At 36.4% G+C, this 27,159-nt stretch overlaps 1 protein-coding gene across 2 annotated transcripts in view; it reads right to left on the bottom strand.

Moving 5' to 3' along the window:
* Positions 1–26,945, bottom strand: part of LOC102801938 (E3 ubiquitin-protein ligase COP1-like) — a 36,336-nt gene extending 9,391 nt beyond the window's left edge. For both annotated transcript variants that reach the window (XR_014926913.1, XM_085492502.1), the window contains exons 1-9: positions 26,568–26,945; positions 24,033–24,092; positions 17,743–17,840; positions 12,715–12,779; positions 12,119–12,235; positions 10,436–10,609; positions 8,459–8,508; positions 7,697–7,778; positions 693–810 (exon numbers count right to left, since the gene is read on the bottom strand). Coding sequence is in view for 1 of the 2 variants with exons in the window: in XM_085492502.1 (XP_085348628.1) it covers positions 693–810; positions 7,697–7,778; positions 8,459–8,508; positions 10,436–10,609; positions 12,119–12,235; positions 12,715–12,779; positions 17,743–17,840; positions 24,033–24,092; positions 26,568–26,674 (871 nt within the window). In the remaining variant the exon portion in view is untranslated. The remainder of the gene's footprint in view (positions 1–692; positions 811–7,696; positions 7,779–8,458; positions 8,509–10,435; positions 10,610–12,118; positions 12,236–12,714; positions 12,780–17,742; positions 17,841–24,032; positions 24,093–26,567) is intronic.
* Between the last annotated feature and the right edge of the window lie 214 nt (positions 26,946–27,159).

Below are 27,159 nucleotides of genomic sequence, written 5' to 3'. Positions count from 1 at the left end.
AGAAAAAACTACTGTGAATCACTATTCACCAGAAACAAATTTTCAAAAATTCTGTGATTCACAAAAAATGGAATTTAGTAGCAGTGGACTTTTATTTGATTGGGATCTTAAAGACCAAGTGAGTGACACATCAAATATTATCCCACACAAATGTTGCTAATCCAAATAAGGACTAGAGTACAAGAATGATAAATATTAGTAGTCTATAATGGCCATGGATCTGGGAGTGACTGGTGTAATGCCATTAGAAACCAATAATACAGTAATAAGATGCAAGAGGACAAAGGAAACAAAAGATCAAATTTCTCCAGTTAGGATTTATAATATCATATAATCATATTACTTATCATGGATAGCAAAGATAATGATTTTTAATGCAGTTTTTCTCCAAAAAATAATTCATACTGGTAAAAAAGGAAAGAATCTTTTGGGAAACCATTACAAACCCAAGGCAGGAGGAGGTAAAAGAGGGGGAGGAGGTATGTACAGGAATCAATCTAAATAAAAAATAATTGACAGAAAAGAATACACAGGAACATCGTTATTATGGGGTGTCTGTCCAGCTCAAAACTAAAGGAAGAGAAAAAATAAATAGGCACAGTGCCACCATCACACCCTTCTTCCAAATTTGATGATCCACCCCTGATATGGTAATAACATGCATACAAAAACTTGTTTATTTCTGTACTTACTTGGTACAAGCTGACTCTGCCTCACATTGAAGTAGCATTCTTGCAAGTCATCAAAATGTTGATGAAGTCTTTTCCGCCGTGAAGCTAATGTTGAATTCAGCCAGATCTGCTTATTACCCTAAAAATGAACATAGTTATAAGCATTTCAAAAAGTACATGTAGTTTATGTAAATGTGGACAATTTGTTTACTTCACTTAGAACTAGAACTCTGCCAACAAGAACTGCACCCAATACATTAATTACGTATAGCAATACGTTTGAAAATATTACAATTAGGAACATTGTTATAAACGACATGTACCAGTTTGGCTAAATTTGCTAAACTTGGAGGAAGCAGATAGCAACTAACTACATATCTGAATACCATATAGTATTTGTTCTATCAACAGCACATGCAGAGATTTTTCTATGGTTAAAATAAGTAAAATTTCAATGATTCAGTATACAATCAATGCAATTTGTTGTTTATATGCACTTTTATCAGAAATGTACTTTTAATAGAACATAATAACTATTAGGTCTGTCACATTAACCATATTTTTTAAAACTAGCGTCAAAGGCGCATATTAGTTTTTATGTTTATATAAGAGATTGCATACTTACCTTTGGTTAATGAAATTTTAATTTCATAAACAAATGGGATAATTGCCAATTATCATATAATACTGGTTAAATAAAATCAAAATAACAGTGGATGGCTCCCGTAGGGGGCGTCCTTCCCCTGTCATCTGATTTGCATACTTCCAGATCTTTTTGACCACGATATTGATTCGTAGCTATTTATCTGGGTTGGTTTTGGGTGGGAAGGTAAGTATGCAATCTCTTATATAAACATAAAAACTAAAATGCGCCTTCGGCGCTAGTTTTAAAAGTTTATTACAGAGTATTGCATACTAACCCCTTTGGTTAATGAAATTTTAATTTCATAAACAAATGGGACAGATTACCAGAGAATATCTCTTGGCAGATAAATACTACCCCACCTGATTATGGAATTGAAAAAATTCCATCCCCCCAACTGTATAACTCCCGCTAACTGAATAATTCTTGCAGTTGCGGAAAGTTACATGCCCTATTGTTTCGTTACAACTTGGCCTGTCACTAGGTAGCCTAACGAGTGTAGGCCCTGTGACTCGGCCGCTAGGTCTTTCAGGTAATAAGAGAGAAAAGTGTTGCTAGTTTTCCAGGACCCGGCTGCTAGCACCTGGGCTAAAGAAGCTCCGCTAGCAAATGCCAGTGTATTACCTATGCCTCTTAAGTCATGCATCTTGGCAGTGACTTTGCCTGCCTCTGTGCTCAAATACTTATCACTATAAGCGTGGTAAACTGTCTCTTTTACCCATCTCGCTAACGTGAATTTCGACGCCGCTGAGCTTTGTTTACCTTTTTGGTAACAAACGAACATCGACCTTTGACCCCTTCTGACCCCGGAAGTACGTTTCTTATAATAAGCTAGCGCACGTACCGGACAAAGAATTCTGTCTTGTTTTTCATTGGAAATATTGCTCAGTGCCGGGATAACGATCGGAGTCGCCGTCTCGTGCAGTTTCTGATTTTTTCCTCTGAATTTTACTGATGTCATTAAAATCGCTTTATCGGGATAAAACACCGTAAAATTGTCTTCAAATGACAGAGCGTGTATTTCGCTAACTCGCCTCCCTGAAGCGAGTGCTAGTAGAAAAACAGTCTTTTTCGTCCAGTCCTGTAGTGACGCCAATTCCTTCGGTTCGTATGGGAATTGTCGTAGCGCTTCAAGGACTACTGACAAGCTCCATGCAGGTGCTTTGTACCTCTCAATGGGGCCCGCCAGTGTAATAAAGCCCTTGAACAGATCGGAGATTGTCGGGTCATCCGAAATGTTTTTGTCTAGGCTTAGTTTGAGTACAGAGTTGATCGCCGATTTATAGTTTTCTACTGTCCCCGGTTTCAACTTTTTTTCGTTGATCAAATAAGAAAAAAACTCCGCTACTTGGGGCAAAGAGGGATAGAGTGGATGTATATCCCCTGCAAGACACCAATTACGAAATTTTTCCCAGTGGTATTTGATACAATCCATTTGAGGAATCCCTAAGCCCGGCCGTCGTTGTTTGCGACACTTGGCTTGAAAACCCTTGCGCAATTCTAAATTGCTGGATAGTTTCCACACGTGAAGTTGGTACAGCTCCGGGTTGGTTGGTGTATAACCGCCGGGTTGTGTCAACGTGATTTCTTGTGGCAGGCTTCTCGGATGGTCCGTTAGCAGAGACAGCAGTAACGGAAACCAAGTCTGAGACGGCCAGTTCGGTGCCACTAGAATCATGTGCGAGTTCTCCGATTGTTCCAGTTTTGTAACGTTCGGTGGATCAATGGAAATTGTGGGAATGCGTAACTGAACATTCCGCCCCACTCCATCTGAAGTGCGTCCCACGTCAGTGACTGTTTGTCCGGATAACGCGTCACAAAACGGGACGTTTTTTGTTTTCCGGTGTTGCAAACAGATCTACCTGGGGTTCCCCCCACATGTCGAACACTAGGTTTACTGCCGTCTGTGACAGCTCCCATTCTGTGTCGTCGTAGGGTTTCCCCCGGGATAGCGAGTCCGCTACACCGTTTTGGACTCCCGGTATATGTTTGCACATCAGCTCGACTTTGTTTTGTGCACACCACTTTAGCACTGCTACAGCATGGTCGTTTAACGACTGTGATTTCGTTTCCCCTTCCTTGTTGAGGTAAGCTACTACAGTCTGATTGTCGGATCTTATTAACACGGCCCGGTTTTTTACCGCTTTTTTGAAGGATTGCAGGGAGAACTGCACCGCTAGCATTTCCAGTCGGTTTATGTGAAATTTCCTTTGTTTTTCGTTCCACTGACCGTGTGCAATCCCGTCCATGCAGTGCCCTCCCCAGCCCGTCATGGATGCGTCCGTCACCAACGTTACTGTCGGTTTCGCCTTGTCCATGGGAATCCCCGCCGTGAGGTTCTTGAGGTTGCCCCACCACGGAAGTGATTCCAGAAAGGCCGGTGTGAACAGTACCGGTTTTTCGTATTTTATCCCGTCCTTTGATAGTCGCATTTTTAACTGTGCGTCTAACACTAGGCGTTGGATCGGTCTGGACTGTAGCGCCGCTCTCGGTACTAAGCCCCTCATCGAAGTTAACATCCCCACTAGTCGCATTACCTGGCGTAGTGTGGCTTGTTTTTGTTTTAGAAATGATTGTATCATTTTTTGTACATTGTCGATTCTGTGCTGGGCTGGTCGGATCATGCCTTTCTCCGCATCCAGTTCCATGCCCAGAAAGACTATTTTCTGCGTCGGTATTAATTCTGATTTTTCCATATTTATCAGAAAACCTAGCTTTAACAGTAGACTGACAGTCCGCTCGGTTGATTGACAAATCAGGTTCCGATTTTGACTTTTTATCAGCCAGTCGTCTAAGTAGGGGTTGACGTCTGCTGCGTTCTTGTGCAGTAACGCCACCACTGTGCGTAGAACTTTTGTAAACAGAAGTGGGGCTGACGTCAGGCCGAAAGGTAGGACGGTGTACTGATACGTTACACCGTTCACCACGAATCGTAACAAGCGCCTGCTTTCTGTGTGTATTGGTATGTGCAGGTAAGCGTCGGTCAAGTCGAGGGACGTCATCCAGTCCCCTTTTTGAATTGACGCTCTCACTAGTGCCGGAGTTAACATTTTGAACGTTTCTTTCTTCACAAATTTGTTCAACTCCTTTAAATCCAGCACCAGCCTGTACCCACCGTTGGATTTCTTGACGGGAAATAACCTCGAGATGAAAGAATTTATCGGGTTTTGTACCCGCTGAATTACCTTTTTTTCGAGTAGTATTTCCACGCTTTCTTTCAGTATTGTTGACTGAGTAGAGCCCGGTTTCTTTTATCAACGGTATTCGATACCCGTGTGTTATTATCGATATCACATACGGATCGTTTATAGTTTCTTTCCACCGGGGAATACATTTCTGCAGACGCAGTGCCACCGGCGTCGAGGGACTCACCAACCCTCGGTCGCTTGTGGCGGTATACATTGACATCGCCGATTTCTCCATTTCCCCCTGGAGTGAATGCGGCGTTATATCCCCGTTTAACGTCCTTCCCCCCCCTTTTTTTCCAACCTGGAGGGGAGTAGGGACTCTGCCTTACGGGTTTCTGTTTTTTCACCGGTCGATGCGTCATTCTCCCTAGGTCCACGCATTCGGCCGGTTGTTTGTTTATACGATTGCCCACCGACCTGAGGTGCGGCCGACCGTGTTTTTGTTGTGCACGATTGAGTTCCCGCCATCCTGGGCACTGAACAAAATCGCTTAATGCACGATGTTTTGCACGACTTGGTTCCCGCCGACCTGGGCACTGAACCGAATCGTTTAATGCAAGTGGTATATGTGTAAGGGGATCTGTGGTTTGATTTGTTTGACAAAAATACTCGGAGACTTGAGTAATATTTGACATGTTTAATCGCACCTTGTTTTGATACATTACCATATTTGCTGACGTATAGTCAGGAAGACTTTTTAGTGTTACCAGTCTGTTTCGAGAATTGTTTATTCTGTCGCTGCTGGTTTTCACTTTTTCCTTTTGCCTGATTCGGGTTTGCCTTTGCGTTTCCCTTGGGCTGACCCGTAGTAGCTTGGTTAACTGGCTTCGCCTTGGTCGCGATGCTCTGTTTGTTATTAGCGGCTTGCTTGGCTTTAAAGGCGCCTTCGATCATCACACGGTTAACTTTTGCCGCTGCTTTCTCATTCAACTTAGAATTCACAGCGCTGAGTTTTCCGTCGAATAATTTGGTCCCTCTGAAATCGATCGTCGCCAATTCGTTCTTGATTTCAGCGTTGGCGGCTGTCTTCAGCATAGCAGACCAAACTGCTGCACGGCGAGAGTGTTGAATAGTCGCTCGTAACTGGAGGTGACTCTGTATTATGTCAGCGTCGACGACGTTAGTCGCGACCAACAGCGGCTCTAATGTGCTAAACAGTTCATCCTTGGTGATGTTGCCTGTTTTGAATTTTGCTAACTGAATTTGTGTAGTAGTAGTGAAAAATTCTCTATGGCTTAATGCAAGAGAAGTGTCCCAAACGTTGTTTTCCAATCTACATAGCGTTGACTGGGACAGGCAATACGGGATGTAAACTTGTGGTTTGCCGAGTGGATGTTTCGTTATACTTCCTTCGGCGACCATTTCCCGGACGCATGGCTCCAGTTCTGGTGGTTGTACGCCGAGAGGTCGTTCGTGCAGGCTGGAGTCGGTACCGACCGGTGTTTTCCACTCATCAGCGGGCGGTATGACTTTTTGGTAGCGTCTGCTCCAATCGTCCCGGTTAGTCCCCAAGAAGTCGTCCTTGGTGGCTGTAGCGGTTTTCTCGGTAACTTCACGATCCCATTTGCCTCCTCCGATCACGCGTTGTGTTATAGCAGCGCCCTGTGTCAGTCGGGGAGACCATGGTAGCATTGCTGAAGTCGCAAAAGTGTCCTTTTTCGGCAGTGTAGACAAACCGATCGAGAAACGTGGGGCGTCCGCCATCGGTGGAATCGGTAGAGGTAAGATTTTCTTGACCATAACCGCACCTTTCGTGATAGCATCGGAGCGGATTTTGAATTCGGGGTCCTCCTTGTCGGTACCACTCGCTGTTGTGGTTTTCGACGAGCCGGCCTCCCCCGCGTTGCTTGTAGCATCTTCAGTAGAAAAAATCACGCCTGCCTCAGCCAGTGCGTCTTCAACATTTTCTCGCACCACTGTTGTGTAGGATTTTTTCTTTTCCGCCTGGAGAGCGCTGACACTCCATGCTTTTGGTGGTACCTCTTCGTCTACTGGGTTTTCCAAAACTTTAATTTTTCTGGTCAGTAGATCCACCTTGTTCTGTAAATGAGCTATAACACTTTGCTCATTGTCAGTCTCCTTTGGACGTTTTTGGCTGGGTTCGTCTGCCAATAGTTCGTCCTCAGCGTTGGTAGGTACCGATGAAACCGAAGACTCCTTCAAATGACGTTTTTTGGATTTCTTCTTTCCTGATTTTCCCGTTGACTTGCGTAGGCGGGAATCCCAGTTCCAAGTTTCTATCGGCCAGGCGAGGCAAACACCGCAGTTGATGTGCCCATTACATTTTCTGCCACATGGAATGCAAATACGGTGATCATCGTAAGTGAGCATCGATATATGGCACTCTTCACACTTTCGTCCGAAAGTGTTTGAATCCGAAGTGCTGGGATGAACGGTGTTCAACTCTCCGGTATCCATATTTTCCGCCATCTTGAAACTGAAGGCGGGCTTTTGAGTTTCGTTACTAAAACTACAATTTTTTACTCAAGGTGACTAAGTACGAAGTTCTTGATGTCCACAATAACTTCCTGACACACTAATAGTTCGGTGGCTGTGTTGATGGGTGGTAACAATGTATTTCCACCGCAAAAACAATGATATTTTGGCAAGCCCAAATTTCAACCGTGAATCAATCTCGTGGTTAAAAATGGAAGTATGCAAATCAGATGACAGGGGAAGGACGCCCCCTACGGGAGCTATCCACTGTTATTTCGATTTTATTTAACCAGTATTATATGATAATTGGCAATTATCCCATTTGTTTATGAAATTAAAATTTCATTAACCAAAGGGGTTAGTATGCAATACTCTGTAATAAACTGTGAGTTGTTGACTTAATTACCGGGAGTACAGTAATTGAGTAATCTTCCCATCATAATGGAATTACCACATATGCGCATACTGCTTAGGTAAATGACAGATGTGTCAACAGTCATGTTTTTATTAATCCAATATACATGTACATGTATAATACAAATAGTTAGTTTACATGCACTTTAAGAGATATTGTTGAACACAAATAGCTGCGAACCAAGGATCTCCCCAAGCCACATCCATAAGTGAATGAATCTCTACCATTTGAGTCAAATAGTCAAAGCATTGTCATACATCAGGGCTGAGAATCTATTACAGTTGTTTTTACAAATATTCAAAAGAAAAAGTTAATTATAAATTTGACTAAATTGTATACATACGCTTTTGCTGCTATTGAATGCTTGCTGTGCAGAGTCCTTCACAACAACTGGTTTCTCTAAAGCTTGAGATTTTGGTTCATGACTGCAAACAAAAATGATTTAGTCTTTAAAATAATGGTAATATTAGCTCTATGTACAGCTTTGAATCCAAATAATGGCATTTACTGCGTTCAGACGAACACTCTGAGCCAAGCCGAAAATGCAATTACTGGTTTTTGGGTCACTCCTTGGACTCTCACCATCAGCAGCATGTGTTAAGTTGTGTCTGTCTGAACACTCAGCTTGTTAGACTTGTAACCTCTTGGCTAAATCTCATTCAGAGGCTGGCAGACAATTGCCCTATTAATGGTGTGCTTGTGTTACATAGGGAAATAATGCATTCTGGGTATTCAACTACAGAATGTGGTAAACTTAATACATGGCAGTTGGAATAGGTTTTTTTTTGAAGTTTTTCTCTGCAATATGTTACTCCACATTTCTTCCCACTTTATAGATTCTTTTTTTTTTTTGTTTATTTTACAATTTTCTAGTAATTTTTTCTTGAATGTAAAGAGAGGAACGATCATTTAAGGTTAAAAAGGTTGAAATTTTATTTAATTAATTTTTCTGTCCCATAATATTTTTAGTTAGTGTACACAGTACCATTTTTTTATTTAAATCAAAATCATGCATTTTTTTGCTAAACATCCTACTCATTGTCCATTGCTTATTTAGAGACGGAACATATGAACCAGGAGATTGACTATTTCTCCAATGTCTTACCTAGTTGATGGCACTACTGCATCGGTGCTGTTTATTTGACTCTTGGAGTCCTGTAATACAAAAGTATCGCATATTAAAAGTGACCCATAAATAGAAAATGGCAGCTGTCCACTTTGGTCAAGTCAAAAGATGAGTTTGAATGTACCGGTAGATCAGTGTTATTATAACATCAATTCTTTTTCAAAAGATCTTGAATGCATTATAAATTTTCAATTGTTCAAGTTCACTACAATACCTCATTTCTATTCACTCAAATAACCAGCTTATAAACATTAAGGTAGAAGCCTAGTCATAATTTCTGACAAAATTGGTCATAAATCGCATAACAATGTTCATTAGTTTATTATGTACAAATATAAAGCTAATGTCTCATGGTACAATGAAATAGCATTATTTTGTGTGTTACAGTTGTGCTTTTTGAGAAACGTGTCCTAATATTTCCTGAAAATTGCTATTTTTAGAACAATTCCATAGAACACAATGTTAAAAAAAAATTGCATTTTTTGACATTTTTTAAAACCCAGATTTTTTAAAGAATTCAGAACAACAAAATGTACTCCATCATTAACAATATATGATTTTTTCAGCCTATGTCACCAGGCTAGATTTTGAGATATTGCATAATATCACTGCCTTAGGAACCTGTAGTAAAAATGTTATAATAGTGTCAAAATGGAGACTTTCCACTAAAATACAACCATCAATTTCTCGAAAAAAAGGCTGGTGACCCCCAACTTTTTTAAGGTCAATATCCTTATATTGCAGTGGAGTACATTTTATTGCAAAATGAATAAATTCTGGGTTTTTTAATTTATGAGTGGGCTTCTACCTTAAGATCATTTTGCATAATCACACAATATCTTGTTAAGTCGCTGATTACAGTTTTCTGCGACTCTGAAATTATTCTGGGCAGCACAAAATCATTTGATCACAGACATTTTTTTCAACCTGAAACACTCCAGTGAAAATCAATTTACATCTCTTTGTGTACAACATACAATTTGAAAAGACTTTTTATAGCTCTATGTATAAAAAGTATCTACACACAAAACTATCTCTATCTCCACCGCAAGACTTTCTTGCCCAAATTTGTCATTCGTTTTTTCTTATAGTCTTCAACATTTCTGGAAATGAACACTAATTTTGGAGCTAACAGACAGAATTTGGGTAAATTTTCAGTTTTTCCTTAAAAAATCGACTATTTTATTTCTCAATCGTCTGAAGGAAAGTGCAGACTATAAACGGGACTATTTTATGAATTTGTGATGATGAAAAGAGGAAACTTGTGGTGAAAAGGTTAGGACACCTCTTAAATTACAACAACCAGCTTCTGTTTTCATGGAAGATTTTCAGGGAAAGTCTTCAGATATGTTTATTCTAGTATTCAATTGTTTATTTTACTACTAAATATGTATTTCTTTTTTTCAAGTTTTAGAAGAGTAGTGAACTTAAGGGACATCATCAAAAGTTCAATGTAGGATAAAAAACTTAATTCCTTTAGTTTTTCCCCCACCCCCCACTGAAACTTAATTGATAAATATTGATCATATTGATAAATATTGATCATGGCGTCAGACTACATTCACCATTAAATACAAATTGACAGTAGTATAGCATAGCAGTTGGTTGTAATAATGAAGGGGAATACACACATGCGCAAACTATATTTCTGGGTTCTGCGCACACTCTAGGTCCATGCCCTGAAATTGACCTCATTTGACGCATATATTTACACTTGAACCAAACCATTTTCTCGTCTTGGATGTTTGTTTTTTCATTTTCTGTTATATTTGTCTATGATTGGATAGAAAAAAAACGAACTACAAATACACCAAGATTTATTTTGACTTCATTAAAAATAAAATCGTTTTTGTCGGATGGAAACTTTTGAGGTCAACCCCACCCCCACCCCCAAACTAAAGCAAACAAGTTTTTTATCCGACATCGATCTTTTGACGCTGTCCCTAAGAAACTTACCAATATGGAATGTGAATAAATAGACTGATGTGAAGCTATCATTTCCTCTACACGTTTCACATCATTCTCAATTGTTAAGAGTTGCCTTGTTAGCTCATCCAGTTGTTCTTGTTTGACAAGTTTTAACTGGTGTAGAAATTCTTTTAAAATTTGATTCTGTGCTGCGATGCTATCCTGTGAATGAAAAGTATGTTGCATTATTCAACTATAATAGAAGAAACTGACTATTCACTAGGATTCTCATTCATTGAAACAGAAACAGGACTGGCAAGTTTATTTTAAACCTAAAGTCAGTCAGAAAGATGTCATCTTTCATTTTGTGTTCTTGGATTACTATAACTATAACCTAGTATTTTTTCAAGCATTGCAAAGATGCAGGGTTTTCTACAATAGCATGATGACTCATCAGGACTGTCATAACTGCACAGGTGCTGACCCTCCAAACAGAAATGCACATACAAATACAGAACAGTTCGAAACACTGACAAATAAGAAAACTGCTTTCTAACTTCCCAAACATTTATTTTTCAAAGCAAGGCAGTGAGCCTTTTGAACTTTGATGAATGTACTAGTATTATGGATAAAATTTGAAGTCATTGACCCATCAAAATACTAAAATCATGAGTAAAACTGGAGATATCAAGGTATTGTCAGGTAAAATAACAGGATTTCACGATCTGAATGTTTTGTAGGACAAATGATGACGACAGATGATTTCACAAATTTCTTCGGAACTAAATGCCCTGCTAGATGCAGTCAAGGTTCATGAACAACTTCATAGTTCATACATTAATTCGTAAGGCAAGTCATCACTCCAATCTCCTAAATCAAGACCCAGAAGGAGTGCACCCTTTAACAGGACTGGATCTGACTGATTCAAAATAAAATAACCAAAATCAAGTTGTGTTAATTTTTTGACTGCTAGAAATGTTTGTTTTCCAGAAATTTGAAAAAACAAAATGAATTTATATGTGACTATATACATATAGGTGTGACTGAAAGAACAAACAAAATTGTGGCCCCTGATTTTCATGGTTTTTAAACTTATTTTGTTTCTAAAATGTGAATTTAATTTAACCAAATTATGAATTCCATAACTACAGTAAAATATCCGTTTAAGATTTTGTGTTGCATCAATGGCATGCCAGTAAATTGATACAACTAGTTGAGTCCCATCAAATCTTTGTATGCCATTAGTTTCATATTGCCTAAAAGAACGCACAGCCCTAAAGAGCTAATTATCACCCTCCCAGTCCACACTATTTTGAAGCGATTTTAAAAGCACAACTCTTCGAACCACTCAATATCCATAGATCCTTTAATTTCACAATTTTAACGAGTCAGTAATAAACCTAGGTATCTTTTGTACATTTCCATCCTGACCAATGCCTTGTAATTTCCAACATTTTTAGCATCAACAATTTTCAAAAATTTATCTATTATGGACGTTTCTCCACCCCAACTTTTTTTTCTCCATTTTCTAACACTGCCTTAATTCATAATAATAAAAGCATAACAAATATAACTTATAGTTTTGAATCTCCTCAATTAAATAACCATAATACTTATATTTTAGGACACAAGTAGCAGCGCAATTAGTGAACACAGCACAATGAAATCAAGATTATAAAGCACTGCATCTCAATAGTACAGTCTTGTCTCAGATTACATATATTCACTTACCGCTTCTAATAATCTTTTCTTATTATGCAATACTTCCAACATCAGGTTAACATCCTCCAATTCCCATCCACTACTGTCTTGTAGCAAATCATTAAATTCTGTTAAACCTTGCGTACTCTATAACCAAACCATAACAACATTTTAGATTCATAGTACCACACAAATATTTTTTCTTCTTCGTACATTTCTCTTTATATCAACATAAAAGCGAAGATTTTTTTTTTTTTTTAAACGATCTAAGCTTAGTATTTTATTTTCATTTGGAATTGATTTTCGCTGTACTGATGAATCTGTGTCCTGTATAATCTTTTGAATAGGCATAATATTTCGAACATTTCAATCTTTCCTGACGCCTAAATTAGCCTATTAAAGAGATACGGTAAATACAATTTTTCATACCATTCAACTCATCAAAAATCAGTAAAAATAAACTGCATACTAAAAAGCCAAATGTCTTTTCAGTGAAAATCAATTAAGTATTTTATAATACATAATACAGGTCGCTCTACCTTGAATTTCAACAAGCTCTGAGAGTCTGTACACTGTAGATTTTGGTATAGTATGACAAGTTAAACCAGCAAAAATTAACCACCAACCTGGACATCTAATTTAATCTTCTTCTCTTCAATTCGTTGCCTATGTTTCAAAATCAGCTCATTCACTGTAAGAAAATCAGGAAATCCAATATTAATCACACAAATACTTACAAATATGATCAAGAAAAAACAGTTTGTGTTATTTTACAGTTCAGGTTTGAATGCTTGTCATAATGAACATGCCATTATTTGCACAACTGATGTTTGGCCTGGACACTACTGCTACACAACAGCAGCATTTTATCGGAGTGTCGCGCGAGAATCAGTGTTGAAATTAGATTGGTATACAGGTGCATGTTGTGAATGCAGAAACAGGTGTATGTTATATTTAATTTATTCAAAATTCCTTTGTTGTGTTTGCGTGTTGTGGTCGGAGGACACGTTACTCTGACTCAAGACGCCGCACTAGCAGGACGGGCTTTCAGTCGTCCGTGTGCAAACTGAGAGACGAGCCAACACGTTTATCACGGGGCACCTGAGACACGCAAGTCCAGGTATAAGCTGGGGCCAGGTTATTGTTGGAAAATAAATTCCCTTATTTCTGGCGGAAACCATGTAGGGTGTTGTCAAATGAACCCGGTGTTGTTTGAAGACAGCGTTTACAGGAGAAAAACTTGTACAAACTCAGCAAGCTGTGCTCCGGGGGCTCGTCTGCACAGAGTATCATTGACCATTGTCAGTACAACATTCTTGTAACTTTTACATTATTTATATTGTAATTTATGTATTAACTATAACATTTAAAATGAAGCATGAGTTGTTTATACTTTACACAGGATAATGTACGTACATCTATGACGAGATTGTACGAACTACTGAGAATAGTATGTAGCCATATTGTATCTTTCTCATCATTGTATACTTTGTTTAATAGTGCCACTTATTGGACCTATGCTCTCGTATGGCGAAGCTTAGAACCGACCGTACTACAAAACTTGAGCTTATTTGAAATAGACATCATCTACCAGAATCGGACGATATTGATGGACTGCAGCCTGTGATATCATCTACCGGAATCGGCTAAGTTCGACAGTCATCGTATCCTCAACCCGTGCTCAGCCACTGTCATTCTTGAAATCAACATAGTTGGGACATTTATACATTATTTAAAGTTTATTTTGTTTACGTACAAACTGATTTAAATATTAACAGTACTGTATGCTTTCTTTAAATTTATAATCTATGCATAACTATTATAATTATTCTCACTTGACGCTGTAAGCGATTATTGTAAGACACATTTCCGATGGTGACGAATATAATAAAATATATACTACCATACGTCTTGTATATGAACTGTAATGTGGCAACGATAGCTAGACCAAACATTGCCAAATTGTTTCAGGCCCGTGCCAATGACACGAAGCCTTACTGCTTCAATAAACCCTTGGGGTTGAACTCCGATAGGGTTGAGCCCCGACATAGCCCCGACTGTATACGCAGGGCCAACCATCGGAGCCTAAATCCTGCCCTCAATTGTCTTCTTCAACTTGAAGTAACCTTTCATTTCAATTATCGTGGAGACAATATCATTTGTAACTTCACAACAATTACATGTACAAGAGTGAACAAACATTACTTTTCTATGATGCAGAATTAATGAAATCTGATGCGTCTTGGAATCATTCATAATAAAAATGAGAGCAACCAAAGGCATAAAAAAAAAATCATTTTACATTTACTGTAACCTATTAGTTTCAAAATACAATAATTTCCAGTATCTGTATCCAATAATTATGCAAATTTATGAGGTTACTGGATCCAGTTTGACCTCTTGACCTTATCAGCAGATTAACACAAACACAGAATAAAAATACTTTAATCATCCTAGCTTTCATCGGAAAGTATATTTTTGTAAAAAAAATAAATGATCGAACTCTAAAATTTGTCTACTATCACGTAATCTTGTATGAACGAAAAAATATCGACAGTGGATATAACGAGTTCTGTTAATGGGGGGGGGGCTATTTCTGTCGCTGATCTTCAAAGCAGATCACATCGTTCTAAAGATTTGAAGGTGACTACACAAATGCATGTATTAGACAGACATAAGATTGACCTTTCTCAGATTGCAAATGATTATGAAATGAACGCTCAAAATTAGCTCAGTGCAGTGTGCATGTAGTGTGTTTGATTGTGCAAATTTTAAAAAACCTCACTGACACAGCTTGACGCAAACTCTGAAAGCAAAAGTAATAGTTAGGCTGATATTTTCTTCCCAGTACCTGTTAGAAAACGTGAATACAATTTTTTATTATTATTAAAATACCAGAATTTATGCCAGAGTACACTTTACAGCAAAAGTATTGCTGAGATGTGTAGACAATACTTTCATTGTACAAATGTAAATAAAGTTATTTTATGTACTCCACTATTCACCTGCATTTGTACATTCACGCAGATAATGATATAATGTAATGAGAGAATACTGCAAAGCATGAAGTCAGGCAGTACAGGATTGCATCAACTTCACTACATGTCAGTCGATACACTTTACTGTAACCATGAGAGTACCGGACTACTTGCTGTGATTGGGTTGTCAATGTATATCCTTCCACACTTTACTGTAACTATGAGAGTACCGGACTACTTGCTGTGATTGGGTTGTCAATGTATATCCTTCCACACTTTACTGCAACTATGAGAGTACCGGACTACTTGCTGTGATTGTGTTGTCAAGGTATATCCTTCCACACTTTACTGTAACTATGAGAGTACCGGACTACTTGCTGTGATTGGGTTGTCAATGTATATCCTTCTACACTTTACTGTAACTATGAGAGTACCGGACTACTTGCTGTGATTGTGTTGTCAATGTATATCCTTCCACACTTTACTGTAACTATGAGAGTACCAGACTACTTGCTGTGATTGGGTTGTCAATGTATATCCTTCCACACTTTACTGTAACTATGAGAGTACCGGACTACTTGCTGTGATTGGGTTGTCAATGTATATCCTTCCACACTTTACTGTAACTATGAGAGTACCGGACTACTTGCTGTGATTGGGTTGTCAATGTATATCCTTCCACACTTCACTAAAAGTTTTTAATCAAATTACTGTAAAGAGGTTAATTTTTGCGGTGTAAAAAATTCGAGCATTCCTAATTTCGGACGGCTTAGCGGCGTTTTAAATTCGCGTGACAGAGTTTGTATAGTTTCTCTAAGCAGGAAACATTTGCCCATTTCCGTCCCACTTTGTAAACAATGCGCAAGTGGCAAAACAAATACAATGGTATCAACACAGTGTCGACGATCATATGCACTCGGACTATTATGTATTTCGCACTTGTAAATTTTATTCATTGTTTTACTGTCTTCTGATATTAAACAATACATGGCTCGGGCGAAGCGGTGACATGAGAGAAATGAGTGTATAAAAGTGGGCTTGTTTCCCCAAAAAATCAGTCTCCTGTGTAGTAAACGTACATGAATCATCGTCTACAACTTACCTACACAACAACATGGCTACCGATCTCATAAAATGGTTGAAAAAAGCACCATTACCGTCACCAAGTGAACCAAACTTGCTCGATCCTAACAACATCAACGACGTCGAACAGTGCAAACTGTCAACTGAAGTAATTGCCGTTGTCAATGAAGAGATAACATCCGCTAGTCGGAAACGAAAACGCAGAAATTATCAGCACAATGATGAAAATATTCGAGCTAAAATTGGCAAATATGCAGTAAACAACGGAGTGATGAATGCTTTCCTTGAACGGATAACCAAGACCGTTAAAGAACACGATGTTCCCCAAGAACTTGTTATCAACTGGGACCAGATCGGTGTTGCGATAATTCCAGCAGGCGAGTGGACAATGGAAAAACAAGGATCACGTCAAGTCACGATAGCATGACAAGCGGCAAATTACTGCATTGTTTGCTTCAGGTGATTTTTTACCACCTCAGATATTATATCAGGGGAAAACCGATCGTTGTCACTCGGGCTACAATTTTCCCGATGCTTGGGATGTTTTCCATATAGAAAGTCATTGGTCAAATCATAATTCCATGATGCGATACGTCGACAACATCATTATACCGTACGTGAATGCAACCAGGACGAGGCTTCAACTTCCAGTGACCCAGCAGGCAGTCGCCATATCGATGTTTTTAAAGCACATCACGGCCAAGAACTGTTGAAGAAGTTGAACGATCACATCATCTCTGTAGTATTTGTGCCAGCATGCTGCACAGATCGTCTTCAGCCCCTTGACTTGTCCGTGAATAAGATCTTTAAGGATGCAATAAAGCGAGAATTCCAGAATTGGTACGGCGAGCGTGTGTGTTCAGGAATGAATGACTGTGTAAATGACCCGACGCTCGATCTCCGGCTAAGTGAACTAAAACCGCTTCACGCGAAATGACTCGTTACTGCCGCACAGAGCATTTCCCAACAACACGATGAACTGAAAGAAGGATTTCTAAACGTAGGAATTCTAGACAGTTTTGTTTAATGATCACATTTAAAAACAAAACTGTTGACACAAATCAAACTCGTAATGCATTTTCTCTGTAAATTATATAACTTCATGTCGACTTTGGTGAAACTTGCAATCCATGTACTATTAATACTGATGTGTAGTATTTATTATTACATTTGATATATTATTTTAATAAAAAAAAATATTGATGCTTCAAAACACTTATTCGTGTATCTTTTGTGTTGTATGTGTTACAAGTTTGTGTGAAACCTCAATGGGTGAAACAAAATTCAAGATGGCCACCCGGAACACAAATTTGCGGTGTTTATTTTTCGCGCACAAAACTCCAGCACGTAATTAAACACCGCAGAACATTAACCACTCTACAGTATCTAAGTTTCTATGTTTTCTGAAATTAATTTTAATGCAGTAGCAGTTATACATTTGTTGTATTCAAATAGAAATTACACAACTGTCACATGACTTTATATGAATGGACTACTTCTTTAAAATGGAACAGAGAATTTTCAGTGAACAATACTTAGCAAACATTATTACTTAGATTTGCCAGCTAAAAAATGCTGTGAATCGTTACTTACATAGAAAATTTGGAAATATCTGATCTGTTTTTTCGATAACAAAGTTGCATTTTGGGCATCTGTTACTTTCTTCTAGACTCCTTGTGATACACTTAAAGCTGAAAAGATAAAACAATTAGTGACATTCATATGAATGTTACATTGTACAAACTGTTCTAATATACAATTAAAGTAAGCTTAGAAAGAACATGCTGCTACTCTTGGAAGTACAAGAAGCAGATTTAGGGGATAATGAAAATAGTATTTCAAACGTTTTATATGCACATCTACAGTTGATATCTTTGAATTTAATAAGCTCCTTGTCTGATTGTGAAAATACAAATAGATTATTTATGCAAATTTAAGAATTAATATGTACAGATTCCAACCCAAAACTAATCATGTATGCACATTGTACACATGCATCTATGTACATAAAACACATTCTAATTAGATGATTAAGATGCATAGATTCCAGGCCGAAACAAATCAGGTCTAGGCATTGAAAAGCTTATATCTACACAAATTTTATTGAAATGATTAGTTCTTGAATAATAGTAGAAAACTGACCATTATGCAATTTAAGATATTTAATATGCATCAATTTTTTATCTAAAACTAGTCTAGTCTTTGAATTTTCCAAGAGCATCTATGTAGTATGTTTCAATGAAATATAATGATTGGCACTTGAGATATCGATGAAGAAGCCAAAAAATTGGCTAATTATTATGCAAATTAGGTAATTAGTATAGAAAATATTTAACCCCAAACTAATTAAGTATGTCATAAAACATCTATATACTATTTTCATTGTAATGCAATGATTGGTTCTTGAGATAATGGTGGTAAAGACATGCAGACATAGATACAAACAGCCTAACTAACTAACTAACCATTTATTTTTTAGAAATACCATGAATAGAGGCAGCATGTGCCTACCGGTAATTGTGAACTGAGATAAAAGAAACCCAGTGCAAATTTCCGGCCCATCTGTTTGTTTAGACCAGAATAATTTTTAAAACGTGTAATAATCTACTACAGACTTGTGGCAGCACACCCTTCTAATAATTAATTTAAGCTAATAAAACCTTATGGTAAGAACAAATGGCGATCCAGCACTCCAACATCACAACAATACAGGTAACAAGACATTTTCAAGAATGGTTGCCATGGACACACAGATCAGTCCAGTAGATTTTGGTAGAAATTTGGATCAGGTTGCGATTGACAACAATTTAGGGAACAATTTCTCATTCAGGTCAACTGAAATAAATTCTGTGTTTCCAGTTTATACAAAAGGGCTGACACTTGTTTATTTCTAAATTCTATGTTTATTCAACAATTGTTATTCCTTTAAAGTTTTTCTTTTTATGAACTTCCTTCTATTAGCATCAACAAGTTATCAGTATTAATTATTAAAGATATTGTAAAGATTTAAAATTGCATCTTTTGAATTTGTGCTTTAACTTTTCATGCATAACACGAAACAGGCATAACACAAGTTGATAGTTTTATGAATGTTTGAAGTAAATTTGATGTCACGTCACTATTTTTTGGCAGATTTATATACTGTAAGAAAAGCTCCATCACATTACTTGCTAAATCAGTTGATGGCAGATCAAATCATTGTAAATGTTCCGTTATCTGTTTCTATTTGGAATGATGAATCACTATTTATTGAAACCATCCAAAATATTATTTTAATTTGCACACTTGAAAAAACAATTTTTCTTACTACTGTAAAATCTGTATTAGAAGCCGCGTCTTTTATTAAAATGGTACAATACAACAGAGGGAATGCGGCTTCTATTAGAACATCTATACATATAAGAAATGGTAATTTATTTGGTTCTCAATTGTTCAAAAAAAATGAGCGTGACTTCTATTAGGGGTGTGGCTTCTAATACAGATTTTATGGTACAGTGAATTGGTTGATAGTTTTAACAGTACTTTTTACACAGTCACCGGAACACCAAATGTATTCTATTAGGCCTTTCAACTCACAAAATTATGAATGGATTCTCATGAAATTTTCAGAAGAGGCTGCATATTGAAAAACAAGTATCCAGAAAGAAATTCAAAGCTCATTTTGAGTATGATAGAGAATTTTTACCGGTATAAGAAGGCATATTAATACTGACTGAAAACCTCTACGGACAGCCAAGATGAATAGGGGAAACAACAGTGTCAGCAGGCTATTTGATAATAATACAACAGAGTAGTGATATTAGTGAAGTGTTAAATTTGCCTTTAAATGGCAGAGGATTGCACTCTATGTGCTTTCCAGTTTGAATTGAGAAGAGGGTCCTGATTGCTTTAGTTTATGCCTCATAAGGGTTGATTTTTTTGAAGATATTTTTTGTAAGACCAAAGTTAAACAAGCAGCCTCTCGGCTGAGATAGCTCCGCTGTTAGCAATGCACATTTCAATTACTGAACTGAATATATCATTAGAAAATACACAAATCTGAGAGAGGTCAACCTATATGTATAATATCAAAGCAATCGGACTGGCTGTTTCAACAAAAAATCAAAAATATTCATCAAAATTAGAGAATTGAAAATGTCATCACGAAATGAACAAATCTGAGAGAGGTCTACCTGAGGTACAATTAAGTATCAAAAGAATAGAATTGTAGTTTTCAAGAAGAAGTCAAAAAATTAAAAAGTTGACACGGACGACGTCAGACATTCACTCATATGATGCTAAAAACACGGACTTCTGCCTATTAACAAGCCAAGTTTTAATTCCAGGATAGACAGTACATCAAAGAAAACATTGCAGTCTAAAATTTATCTACATGTACCTAGTTGTAATGTACCTCTAAATTCAGTTAAAGTTCCATTCTTAGGTTAATGGCACTTTAGCTAATTTGTGTATTAAAATAAAACCACTGAAACTACATACAGCTATTTCTGCCATAACTGAAATATTTGATAGATTTTTTCAGTCAACAAATATTTATATAATCTAAACAAGTAATCATATTTCCACAATGAAAAATGTTCTAGAAATAGCATTAGTTGTACAATGTTTGTCCCAATTTCTCAATACATAGATATTAAAAACATTGTTGACCAATATCCCAATACTACATGAACACCAACAAATATTGTCATGTGATTTCTATGGATTTTCTCCAAAATTTATGGATATAAAAAAAAAGAATGATAAGTTCCTTCTTTCCAGGGTTTAAATTCCAAGTTAATCACACTTAATAAATTGGAATATTATATCTGATCCAAAAAAACATGAATTATTAAGTTTGATCGCTTTATCGGAATTGCACCAAGCGGTGAACTCGTGTATACTGCATGTTAATTTATTTATTCAACAGAACATAGAAATGACAGAAACATGATAATAATACAATATTAAATACAAATTAGTAGAAATTAAAGAATTGTGTTTTTAAGGTACACAGTGATAGATTTTATTTGTCAATAATAATCTAGTTCAGCTACTGATAATTAAACTACTGGTAACTCACTACCGTGTACACAGACACTTAGTTTTCAGATATATATATGTAGCACTACAGGTTCAAAGTCTGTTCATATAAAACTATTTTTATCACATGCATATTAATACTGCATTTAATATGCACTATGTAATGAGCTTTAAAATCATGCTAGGTATGACCATAGACTTAACTACCTGAAAGGTTTCATCAAATAAATTTCAAAGTGCAAAGAAAGACGGGGTACATTACATGTTTCAATTGAAGCAAGTAAATGGTTCTGTGTTTTTTTTCCACAGTAGTACATCCTACTATGATGGCCATTTTGAATCGAAAGTTTGTCAAAATACATACATTAGAGGTTTATAATTTAATAACTAGGTTAGTTACCTTAATTATTTTTCGTAATCCCAATAGCCAGTTACATGTCAGTGAGAAAAACTGCTAGTGTCACAGTGTGCTAACCATGTTTATCCTTAGGAAGCATAGAGAAAACAGCAACAGGCAATGTGTAAATTTACTCTTGTCAATTGAAATCCCCGCCTGTCTTGGAACAGGTGGACAGCCTTAATTTCCATCCTCTGGAACTAGCGATAAATTACATGACTATTGATTATAAACACTACTACTGAAATATTTTGAAACACAGCGAGCGTGAAAACAACATTTGAAAAATACAAAATATTTTATCCCCCCCCCCCCCCCCCGAGAATAAAAGTATTCATCATTCTGCTCATAGTGCATCAATTGAAACTGTGTGCTTTACAGCTTAATTTTTTTAGCAAAATTCCAGAAAAAAATTTGTTTTTCAGTTTTTTGAAAAATCACAATAAAATACTGATAAAAAGCCACCTTCACAACTTATTTAACAAATTTAGGAGAAATTTTCTTTCTTGGCCTAATGTAGTTACAATTTCTCTGCATTACCAGCAGACAAAAAAAAAAAGTGGTGTGCTCTATGCATACATAGCTTTATCTCATTAACCAGGGCCACACACTGTTAAAGAGAGTTAGTAAAGCATATATAAACACACACCCTGGGAAGAAACTAAGAATTATCTGAAGTTATCAGAGTGTACATGGTATCTAGGTCAAAGGTCAGTCAGATCTATAACACAAGATCCTTTGTTCTTGCATACATACATACATACAATGTGAAACAGGTTGCCATCAGGAATTTATAGGAAGGTGCCTGGAGCGCTGGGGTTGTCAAGCGTGGAATTCCAGGATTTTATGTACAAGGATATTAAAGCACCATTATATATCAGTAACATTGCTTTTTGGTGTTCATCTGCAGTATTGTTTGGTTAGTCCAGCAGTGGCAACATTATACATTATATAACTACAAGTTCAAACCTACTGTAAAATACTTTATTTTCGCTTGGAATTAATTTTCGCTGAAAGAATAATTCAGTGAAAATAAAATCCAGTGAATATATCTTTTTTTTCTATATTTTACATTAAACTTGCAAAAAATCAGTGAAAATAAATTTCATACAAAACACTCAAAAAGTCTTTTCAGGGAAAATTAATTTCAGCTAAAATAAAGTATTTTACAGTATTTAAATGCACCTCTGTTTTTTAGGACTCCTAAAACACCTCAAATTGAATTAGTGAAATAAAGTTATATGAATCATAAATTGGTTCAATATGTTGCTTTACTTGTGAAATTTTTAATAAGTAACTTTTCACTGTACAGCGATGGGTATTACTTTTACACACGTTACATTCCTGAATTTCTGAAATTGTAGCAACACACCCCTGCCCCTCCTTCCAGTCGCAGTTAACTGTTTACGTCATTCTGACTTCTTCCGAAGTGAAACTGCGCCACCAAACATCAAACAAAGGGAGGAAGCTACGCACTAAATACCACAAAAACTTGAAGCTGTAAAAACTATTCCTTTTACAAGTGCCTGCTGACACCGTTTTTTTCCCCATTCATTTTTGCTATCTGCAGAAACTTGTGGTTTGCGAATCACCATCAAATAATAAGAAATAAATTACTGACATTTGATTTTATTCTTAGGTTTAAACAATTATTTTATACTGCACTCACATGTACAGTCAGAATCACAAAACACTATCACTAAAATACAATTGCTGCTAAGTGGTGGGTGAAATTGAAGTCTGTTAACATCTTAATGAATTACCATGAACACAAATATGTGGGGAGTCTGAATAATGTAGTCATGTACTGCAAATTTCAGTGGTTTGCACTCTCCCTCCCCAAAACAAATATGTAAAAGTTTGTTAAATCCAATTAGATTATCTATGCAACAAGCTTGTGATCTTGCGCATGAAAAACGTGCATTCACATACTGTAAAATACTTTATTTTCACTTGGAATTTATTCTTTCTATTTTCACTGAGCGTAATAAAATCCAGCGAATATACCCTTTTTCTTATATTTTACATTCAACTCATCAAAAAACCAGTGAAAATAAATCCCATACAAAACACCCAAAGGGTATATTCAGCAAAAATTACCAACAATTCCAGCTAAAATAAAGTATTTTACAGTATCAAGTTGTTGAATACGTCTAAACTTATGGTTTACCTCTCAAAATGGCGACCATATTTGCTGAAAGGGTATCAATTACCAATAATAAAACTATTTTACTATTATAATATAGTAGTAATATAGTTTTTTATTAGTTTTCCCAAGATTTGTTAAAAGGAATATAGTACAAGTATATTTTAAATTTTTAAGTCAAGAGATAAGAAATTGGAACCAGAAAAAACGTGTTGCAAATGTTTCACAGACACTATAAGTGTGTGGGAGTCTTAGACACAAACTACAAAGTATGGATATCCCCAGTGGGTATGTCTAATAAAAGATGAATAAACTTACCAGAAGGTATGACCACATTTTGTCATATGCGCCTCTTCTATCATTTCAAAACAAATTGGACTGCAAAATAAAATATTTATACTTTTAAAGGTTATAATCGATAACAAAAGTGGTTTTCTCAGTGACACTTATAAGTGACTTATTACTAAATATTATCAAACAATTTCTCATAACAAATATACATTCATAAATTGGCATATTTAATTCTTGTAGAATCAGTAAATTTTATGATTTTTTATGTAAATTAATTTTGTGGTTAGTATATTCAAGGTTTCACATCAAAATCAAAACTCAAAATGACACATCTGAAGAATGAATTCCAGTTCTATTAAATTGAATGGGTCTTTGTAGCTCTTAACAGTCATTAATAAGAACCCAATGACCCAACTACGATTAGACAGAGATTCATGAATGATTGCACGTTTTTAATTTTATAATTTTCATAATATTAAAAAGAAGTGTTTAAATTCAATGGTTCTGCAACATTTAGTAACAAATTATTAATTATTAAATTAATGAGGATTTTGAATTACGATATAACAATTAAAGTTAAATCTCATTTGTTGATGTAACTAAGATGGAGTCTGTACAACAAAAGGGACTAAGCTGTCTCAAAATTAGCGTAGAACACTTTGTCCAAAATGAAATGGAAACTAGCGTAATGGAACATTAATTATTTGTCATATTTTAGGTGTAAAACAATCAATTTAACAGAAAACACTTAAGCCTTTGTCCGAAATGATAGAAACAATTTAGGACATTTTGAAGTGATCATCTGAATCACTGGCTGTCTGCAATTGACAGTTTCTGCAAGACAACATAACCTGATTAGAGCAAACTATACAAGATCAAAGATCATTCATGACCAGAATTGTATTTTTTTTTCGGTTTCACATTGGCTTTATTAATGATGGTCAAGTTAGATTTATAGCATATAAACCACTCATACTTAAAACAGAGGACATTTCAAAAATAATACTGTGAACAAAAATAACTGCAAAATAGCACCACTCCACTGGTATCACATTACTGGGCTTGAACTTGACAGAGACATCAAAGCAACAAGTCTGCCTTGATGCCTTCCAGAAAATACTGACAATCTTTACACTACTAAAATTGAATGCCCACTCAAGTTCAAGTTTTGACAACTTTCCACATTTTTCTATTAAACTATGATAAACTATTCAATATTAAGTTAATGGACACTATATGCTAGTTCAGATGGTTTAGAATGCCTAGTTTATATTGTAATAATCCAAATTCTGCCAAATATTTAAATAAATTTGTGAATATTGGAAGAAATAATAGTCGTCATACTATCTACATGTACTAGTATACAACAAACCAATTCCATTCATCTTCATTAATATATTTAAAAATTCCAATGGCAATTGAATCAAACCACCCCATCAAGGAGTGCAGTGCTTCATTATTTGAAAATATTCTAATGATATTCAATCAGCAAATAAATTATGAAATCTATAAATATTTATAAAGATGTAGGGAACAAGTACAAAACCAATATTGCAATGATGATATTGTTAGAAGTTATTAATTCACACTGAGAAATCAAACAGTACTGTACAGATCAAATATTCTGTTGAAACCACCCATTGGGAAAGCATTGTACCAGATTTGTCTGCAACATGTGTGAATGAATTGTAGGACACATCAGTGGAACCCACTGAGCACTGCAAATGTTACAGTGATCCACTTTGGATGCTAGACATGCTCATTCTTGTGAATAAATTTGGGTGTATTTTTTAAAATAATAAATCAATATTGGATTTCATTATTTTTGCTCGCGAATTTTTGTTTTTTAGTGCTAATAGTTAAAGCATATAACAGTAGGTTAAACATAATTTTTTTCAAAGTAAACTACATTTTTTTTTCAAAGTTAACTATTTCAGGATGTTTAACAGTTGCACTATGAAACTCGAAATGCGAAAGCAAATAGGATCGTATCATGGGTATGGTATGCAGCCTCCCACGAATTCCAAATCAAATCAATGTATCACTTTGCAAACCAAGACTAAACAAAAGTGATTTTAATTTTGCAATCACCCGACTGTCCGGGTTGGCATATTTTCTAATTTGACTAGACGCTTCTGATGGCAACGTCCGACGCATGGTTTTATTAATACTGTGCATTTGACAGCTGTTATGCAAACTCAATCTGGAAGGTCGAATGCAGAGGTGAGAGCGATTCTTTCTTTGTTGACAATGCTAAAAGCATGCACGTTGTCAGTTGATCGAGCGACGACAGTAAAACAATTTGCACATAACACAGTGCGACATCGACGTCATAATTTACCAAGGACGATGCTGTGCAAAGAACAATGCAAGAGTCTGATCTAGGCCGGAAGAAACAAATTTAACCAACAATACAGTCATTTACACATTGAGACGAAATACACATGTAAAGTAAACGACGAGCGAAATCTTTTGTATTATCCAGATTTGGCCACCGTGTGTTGCTTTTTGTGCAGTAAATCGTGCACGGTGATGTGTGTGTTTGCATCTTTGCAGACATACCAGACAAAATCGTTGTTCTTATCTTCGTACGAGTTGTAAACACCGTTGTATATGGGCGGTTGCGGCCGTTTTCGCCGCCTTGTGGCAGCTTGTCGGTTCGACGACATCTCGCCTTTCCTAGACACACTCTGCAAACGTTATGCTTCCTGCGAGCTGTGCGTTCAGATTTTGCTGCTGGTCCCAGTATCTAAGAAGAATAACGCCGAGCTTGCATCTAAAATATCATCAGTATAGTTGAAATTTTGTAAAATGCATGACAAATGTATTACAATCCGACGTTCGATCGATCACATTTTGTGGCGCAAGTCAGCCTTGTGCATTATTGCGCATGCGTGCACGTTCCGTCATGCATTGCGGAATTCCACAGCACCGGGCAAAACTCCCGGATGAAAATCACACACACACCTGGACGAAACCAGAAAAAAAACGTACCTCAAATTGATTGAAATACTGATTTCTTTCGGGAAGTACGTCGATTGATAAAACCTCGACAAAAACGCATAGCTGAATAGAAGAAAAAAAATTTCGAAACAACAACTGGTTTGTAAAGACAAAATCAATACCAAGTCTGAACATTATTCATGAAAGAAAA

The sequence above is a fragment of the Saccoglossus kowalevskii genome, chromosome 17 (genome assembly GCF_978046115.1).
Source record: "Saccoglossus kowalevskii chromosome 17, keSacKowa6.1, whole genome shotgun sequence".
In the NCBI taxonomy this organism is placed as follows: Eukaryota; Metazoa; Hemichordata; class Enteropneusta; family Harrimaniidae; genus Saccoglossus; species Saccoglossus kowalevskii.
Note: the sequence above shows the minus strand (reverse complement) of the source record. Positions and strands in the feature narration are given on the sequence as shown.